This window comes from Octopus bimaculoides, chromosome 7 (assembly GCF_001194135.2).
Source record: "Octopus bimaculoides isolate UCB-OBI-ISO-001 chromosome 7, ASM119413v2, whole genome shotgun sequence".
NCBI lineage: Eukaryota > Metazoa > Mollusca > Cephalopoda > Octopoda > Octopodidae > Octopus > Octopus bimaculoides.
This window is the reverse complement of record NC_068987.1, coordinates 15,606,420-15,614,120: the sequence shown is the minus strand read 5'-3', so window position 1 is coordinate 15,614,120 and position 7,701 is coordinate 15,606,420. Positions and strand designations below refer to the sequence as shown.

Genomic DNA, 7,701 nt, shown 5'->3' with positions numbered 1-7,701 from the left:
ATTAAATTGAGTAATGCGTTGGGGGTCACACAAAATCTGGTAAAACACGAAAACATTGTTCGATTAAATAGTCATGGCAAAGAAGCACTGGCGTACATTGTTGATTATTTAAGATCGTGGAGTAAAATCGGAGCATGTACGTCTTATATTCTTCGACGGGTGGAGAGCATACAACGATATTGTTTAAATACAAAACAGAATTTATCAACATTTCATAGAAGTATATGTCCAACAGTTTGTTATTTCATCCGATGCTGAGAGCCATACCTGAAATACTGAATGTTGTGAAATCGCTTCAAAGGAAAATTTTAAAATAATGTTTGGTATTGGAAGAAGAAACGTTCAAGTTTTACATTTTCGAATGTTTTTTAGAGGTACTTAGGAGAAAACGGCTTTTTTCTTTTTTTAGAACATGAGGAGTGTTTAATAATAACGTTTTTTCTTCTTTATTTTCTGAACTATCAAAACAAAAATCAAATATTGTTTACTATAGAGGGCGAATTACTGTGGTTGCAAATATAGGAAGCCCATAATTTCTGATGATTCTTATAAATTTTTGCATTTTAGGTTTTAATGTATTTTTAATTAAATACTTTTTATTTAAATGCATTTTTCTCACGATACAAACGTTTATAAAACTAAAGTATTGATGGCTCCCATACGCCATAATATAAAATTAATAGTTTTTAATCGTGGAACTCGAAGTAGATAAAGCTATAAATAATACTGGGCTTAAAGAAACCATTGAATAGAAGTAGAAAAATTTCTAATTAAATTCTTATAAGTTGCCTAAATGTTTTTCTTTCCTAGTAATACGTGTCCTTTTAAAAAGAAAGTATTTTTATAAACAAAATTGCGTTTTCGTTTCACTATTTCAGGAGAACCACGATGTTTTTATACATTCTCCATTCATTCGGGGGGGAAAAAAAACAATACAAACGGTAAACGAATTTCTTCAAAACATTTAAACATGGCGACCACGTTTCAAGCAAAACAGATGACTCGATGTTTCTAACGGAAACATCCATTCAAAATATCAGTGAAAATAATATTCCTTCTACCGTATAACATACCTTCAATAATTTAAATACACATTCACACTAGTTAAAAAACAAAACATTAAGTCAAAGTATACTAACCAAATTGATTTATTAAAATCAAAATAGTTACTATTCATATTCAAATTAAGCATCAAATTTGTCACTATATCTATTAAGTAGAACTATTAAAAAATATACATAATTTCATGAAATCATCAGTGTCAACTTTGAAGTTTTTGTTTGTTTTTCATTTGCTACAGCCAGAGACGTCAGCTCTGTTCTTCATATAATGCAAGAAGTGTTTGTGTTTAAAACCACGGCATGTTTTTCTCCCACTCTCTCTTCAAATAACAAATATAACCTTTTCTCTCTCTCTCTCTCTCACATACATATATATATATATATAGTGAGAGATTCATAACACAAACAGTTCTTGGATTCCTTTTAATATACTCCCTTCTCATGAATAAAAAACATGCTGACATCTCTGGATGTCAAAAAGTATTTTTATTACGTTCTTAAAATTTTCAAGAATGGCAACTGAAATTATTTTGGTAAATTAAGAATTTATTTTTAGAAGTATTTGGTCGTTCAACCTGCTAGAAATGGGAGCAAAATTTCGTTCCATTCACATTCTACAATGCCATAAAAAAAAAAAAACATATCCAAGACATTTTATAATGTACAAGTGAGTAGTGTTTCCCTAAGACGGTACGGTATTGCAAGAAAAAGAATTTCTTTGGAAATGAGAATTTAAAATTTATTAAAATATGGCATTCGCCATTTTCGAAATAGTTATATTGTTTTAAAATATACCCATAAAATGCATAAGAAACAAAATGTCAAAAATTTTAAACTTTTTACGCACAATAATAGTGGTTTCAAATTTTGGCACAAGGCCAGCAACTCCGTGGGGCAGGATAAGTTGATTAACTGGTACTTATCGAATTCAGAAGGATGAAAGGGAAGCCGAATTTGAAATCAGAACATGAGTCGGAAGAAGTACCGCTAACCATTTTTTAAAAACAGTTCTGTCAGTTCGCTACCTTTACACACAAAAAATAATATTAACTATACTTCATAAACATTTCCTAGGGAATCATGACCAAATCTATTATTGCATTACATTAAATCAATGTGTTTCAGATTATGTTGTACTCTGACCAAGGATCTTACAAACTAAATTGAATGATTCAGTGTAAAAAAAAAAAAATTACATGGAGTAACAGTGACAACGTGTTGGGAGACGATGTTTACAGTTTTCATTCTAAACAAATGTTTCATAAAAATTATTGAAGTTAGTGGCGAGTTTATGCCTATTCTATTTATAAGGCTTCAGCGATTTTATAAAAAATCTTATAAGGGGTTCGACGACAAATTAAATTTAGGAACAATTCATGTAAGGTATGCAATACCTGAACAAAAAAAAAAAATAATAAAGAATGGCTGATTCTTGGCTAAAACGCTTTTGATCGTATGTTGGCACTGATTGAGCAGATTTAAATAATATCTAATTTACGCATGTCGGAAATGCTCACCCAGTTGTTGTAATCAGCTTCCAGTGCACTTATTTCAGATTCATCGAGGCAAGGTTTATCAACGGGAAACCAGAAAGGATCCACTGCTTTTGGAACAAGAGCTGGAAACAACGGTCGAAACATGTCTGCAGGATCACAAACACCGGTGTAAATGGAAAAGTCACTTTGGCTGTTGGAGTTATTTCCCTTGTAACCATTTTAAAGAATTTTAATAATCATTAGCTGACAAAGGCACGCCGGACGAAATGCCTAGCGGTATTTCGTCTGTCTATGTTCTGAGTTCAAGTTCCACCGAGGGTTGGCTTTGCCTTTCATCCTTTTGAGACTGATAAAATAAGTACCAGTAGATCACTGGAATCGAGGTAATTGACTTACCCTCTCCTCCAAAGTTGCAGGCCTTGTGCCAAAGTTTGAAACCAATATTTTCTGATTGAGGCACAAGGCCAGGAATTTGAGGGGAGGAGCCAAGTCCTTACCATCGATCTCACTACTTACTACACTAGTACTTTATTTTATCGACCCTAGAAGAATAAAAGGCAAAGTTGACCTCAGGAGGATTGGAACTCAGGATGGAAAGAGTTGGAAGAAATATAGATTTCAAATTTTGGTACAGTTTTTGAGGGAATCGGTTAGTCGATTAACCATCCAGCTCACCAAACTTATCATATGCAGTGCTCATGTGTACTACAATCATTGAATAAAGGGTAAAAGGCCACACAAAAAGTATCAAGAAATCATGTAAAGTAAGAAAGTAATGAGAGCTACATATAGTACACAGGAGAAAACACAAAAAGGCAGAAAACTGAACTTTAAAAGCGATAAATGGAGGAAAAGATGCAGAGGTTTAAAAGGAATAGTGTTGGCAAATTTCAGAAAGTATGGAATTTTTGAAGGATACAGTGTCCTGACAATAAACAACCGAGGCATAGAGTTTATCCTATGTTTTAACAATCCTGAGCATGAAAAAGATCTTTCAGAAAGTTATTAATGCTGTGGTGTTTATTGTATTCTGAGGGAAAGGGGTTATTATTTTAGTGAAATTAACGTGCAAGTGGCTGAGCACTCCAAAGACACGTGTACCCTTAACGTAGTTCTCTGGGATATTCAGCTGACCCTTTGAATTACAGGCACAACAGAAACAGGAAGTAAGAGTAAGTTGTGGTGAAAGGGTACAGCAGGGTTCGCCACCATCCCCTGCCGGAGCCTCGTGGAGCTTTAGGTGTTTTCCCTTAATAAACACTCACAACGCCCGGTTTGGGAATCGAAACCGCGATCCTAACCACTGGGCCTCCACACCAAATCCACTAATCACAGGACATATCTATACAATGAGCTACTTTCAGTTTCCGTCTGCCAAATCCACTCACAAACCCTCAGCTTATAAAGAGAAAACGTTTGTTCAAAGTGCTCTGCAGTGGAACTGAACCTGAGACCACATGGTTAGAAAGTAAGTTTTTTAACCACATAGGCACATCTGTTCTTACTGGATAATAAAGCAATGTGCATAATAAACCATTGTGCAAAATTAACCTTTTGTTTTTAATTCCAAAACATGACAAGTGTGTGTTTGTAAAATGCATTCCATAAAAAGAAGTCACTAAATAACAAAAGATTGAAAAGTACTTATTACAAGTTGAACAGGTTTAGCAACTTATACAATGACACCAATAGTTTAAAATATGTTTGATACATAAATACATATTGTGTGTGTATGTATAGTAGGAGAGAAACACAGAATAGATGAGTGTTTGGTTCTTAAAATACTTAGTATGTAACTAAATATTTTATGAACAAAGTCTTCTGCATTTGCTTTGCTTTCTGTATATATTCTGTGGCCTGCCCAACTGTTGAGTTCAACCAAATGAAATTCGGACTGTAAATACGAGCTTTCCTTACAATCTCCCTTTTGGATATGCAGAAATACGGATGGAGTGCTAATTCTGGTTATTCTGTCGTTCAATCTAAATTACCCATTAGATGTTCGAACCTGATGATCCATTCTGTCACCACTCAAAAGTTTCTCGTTAAACTTGGGATTTATCGAGTCCACGGTTGAACATTTCGGTCAGGCATGGGCAACCTTTTTTGAGAAGCGGGCCGCATGAAAATTGACTTAGCAGATGGCCGCGCTACTAGTAACTTTTCGTTAGGCATACTCTTGATAAAGTCATATGGACTGCAGATTCCCCATGACAGAATTAGGCAAGCACTTGATTAACTAGAAATAACAGCCAAATCTACCATCTGAAAGACGACATACTCATACGAAAATTAATTATTGCACTACACAAAGTTTTTTTCTCTTTTTCGCTCGACGTAACACAGCTTTGTAGTGAAACGAAAATAAATAAAGTGGTTACACCGCGGATATCCTTTCAGGGACAGACGAAAACAGAGGAATCTATTTAGAAATTTCACGGACAAAAACTATCAGCTTTATGTAATCGGCGAGTCTTCTACTTTATAGTTATTTATAGGATATCCAAATTTGAACTCAGCTGCACTGATTCGTCTAATTTCCATAGACTTTCACTTTTTTCTCTATCCGCGGAGAGACGAGAAACTATGGTGAAACTACTTGTTTACTATTTAGAGCAATCTTAAACCTGTATATTTATCAGAAGTTTATACCCTACGTTACATTTCAAATTTCATACACACACACTCACATTATATATGTATTAACCCGTGTTGTTTATATTATATTCCTCAGTGGTTGCCAAAGTGAAACTACTGATGCTCTTGTTTCCCTCGCTACACAAACAGAATTTTAAAACATTGTTTACTGTTTATGAGTGTTTTCAATTAATTTCAAGTGTCTATAACAGTATTCTTTTTCTCAAATTCATCGGGACTACACTGGATATTGATACTTTCAACTAAAAACCCCAGCCTGGCCTCAGCACATCTGTACAATGACCTGGAAAGAGTGAAAGAATAACAATGTGTGTGTATGTAACGAATAATAAAAAAAAACCGCCTCACATTGAAATATAAAATACACAACATTAAAATGCCGATAACGAATGACTCATCACTGGAAGAAAGAAAGTAAAAGACAAGAGAAGGAGATTGATAAATACAATACATAAAAAAAAAAAGTAGTGGTAATGAAATTAACGATCATCTCTACTGCTTCTGTCATACAATCATAAATAAACCTTGTCGAATCGATAAGCTAATTTAGCAACTTGTTTACGAGATGACGAAAAGCTTCACCTCTGATCATCAGTTCGACCGTCGTTTCTTGTGGCAAGGAGTTTGTGACATTTTAATCATGACGATGCTTGTAACACCATTCATTCATACGATGAACGTCTTAAATGCTGTTGAATGATTTGAAAATTTAGGTTTTGATATTTTCTCCTTAAAATATTTTATTTGTTGAGACATAGCTATGGCTAATTTTCGACAGTTGTTACAGCTTGCCAGTCTCTTTATCGGATATGGTTTGAGTGTTTTCGTTCGGAAATCTTTTACTTTTGTCCTGCCAGATGTTATTAATTCTACGGGTGTAGAAAGAAGCCAGCTGGGTGAGTTGAGACATTTGAAAACGGTGGGGGGAAATCTGTTATTTGACTGGTTTATTCTGCTTTTTATGTTTCTTGTTTTATTGCACGATGTATAAAATTGTCATTTGTTTACTTTTAATGTTATGCCTAAAATAACACCGAACAAGATAATGAATAGGATGGCATCTATTTATGTTTATATAATAACCTCTATTTGATACGAAAGCCGGTGGTATAGTTTCAATTCTTAGTCGTCTATGTATGACTTCATGCTTTAAAAACATGTTAAAGCTGTCTTTTTCTGGTTAGTAAAATAAGTACCGATCATATACTGAGCTCTGTTCCTTCGATTATATAATATCTTTTTTCTCGTAAAAAAATATCTGGTATGCTTGCAATGATTGTTTCATTGCAGTTCTTTAGCCCTTGGTCAGCGTTGATTAAGTATGCTTATGATCAAAAGGTATTCTGAACGCGAACATCTCATCTATTGTCTGACATAATGTATCCAAGACCACAATATCTGATGTCCTTTAATTTTTAAAGGCGGTTCACAGTATTTGTCATTTAAGAGAGATTTAGCTGCTATTGCTAACGGGTTGTGAACAACCACGTAGAAACTCCCCTCACTGGCTCTGAATAATAAACAGATATTATATAATGGTGCCAACAAGTTGTCACAGATTAGAAGTCTTATTATGGTAGTAATGTATGTGTAGTTAAACGGTATTGCGATACAAATGATTAGGTGCTTATAGATTGACGAATACACATTAGTAGTTAAAGGCAAATTTTATTTTGCTGTATTAATGAAAACACGCATTATAATTTATTTCGGCAATTTATGACAAGCGATAGTCCCTCCCCTTAAACTCTGATAAACTACTTCACAACTCAGTTTGATTTACATAATACTTACGAGAAGATCATGCGTGTTGTACAACCATTTTTCTCCTACAAATGTGTGGTTTGTACCTTTGTAAGAAATCAGTATATTTTACCGTTTTCTTAATCCAGGACAATAAATGTAGTCAAGATTTCTAGCTGAGTTTTTAGAAGGCAACAAGAAGTGGAACCCTGTATGCACCCTCGGGTACTTAAATCGACACCGGCTTGCAGTTCCTATTTAAAAATGAACTTTATACCCGATACCTGTCACAACGTATCATTCTGTTTCTTATTTAAGTGAAACTTTTAGGAAGAAAGCTGTGAATTTTCAAAACTCCGCTCTTCCAAGTTAAAATCACAAACACTATAAGCCTATAGTTTTGCTTATTTCTCAAATTTTATGGTTGAACTTTATTTAATCAATAGAAACCCAACAATAAATTGTTATAGTATCATAGAAAGTTTTAGGGCGCTGGGAAACCTCTCTAATGACTTTTGAGGCACTCTTATTTATTTGTGAATCAACCGAGCTGTTGCCAAGACGAAAAATATGCGTCTCTTGCGTTTGCACGCATGGGTAAACTGTATACTGTCGAGATAGCAGTCAACTCTCTCTCAAATCACACACCCTGCTATCTTCAGAAAAAGGATACAAATATGGGTGGAGATGGAGTATATGTAATCTGGGTATACCCCCCCCTTTTAAATTTTTTTTTTTTTTTT

At 34.3% G+C, this 7,701-nt stretch overlaps 2 protein-coding genes across 8 annotated transcripts in view; one reads left to right on the top strand and one right to left on the bottom strand.

The window, feature by feature from the left end:
• LOC106873379 (anaphase-promoting complex subunit 15) overlaps nucleotides 1-2,743 on the bottom strand; it is a 13,527-nt gene extending 10,784 nt beyond the window's left edge. For 3 of the 6 annotated variants that reach the window (XM_052969279.1, XM_014920716.2, XM_014920719.2), the window contains exon 1: nucleotides 2,579-2,743. In XM_052969279.1, the coding sequence (XP_052825239.1) occupies nucleotides 2,579-2,701 (123 nt within the window). In that variant the 5' untranslated portion in view covers nucleotides 2,702-2,743. The remainder of the gene's footprint in view (nucleotides 1-2,578) is intronic. The other 3 variants (XM_014920715.2, XM_052969280.1, XM_014920718.2) reach the window with 1 other exon arrangement.
• Nucleotides 2,744-4,290: 1,547 nt separating this feature from the next.
• LOC106873378 (glucose-6-phosphate exchanger SLC37A4) overlaps nucleotides 4,291-7,701 on the top strand; it is a 27,972-nt gene continuing 24,561 nt past the window's right edge. Inside the window, exon 1 of one of the 2 annotated variants that reach the window (XM_014920713.2) lies at nucleotides 4,291-6,111. In XM_014920713.2, the coding sequence (XP_014776199.1) occupies nucleotides 5,976-6,111 (136 nt within the window). In that variant the 5' untranslated portion in view covers nucleotides 4,291-5,975. The remainder of the gene's footprint in view (nucleotides 6,112-7,701) is intronic. The other variant, XM_014920712.2, reaches the window with a different exon arrangement.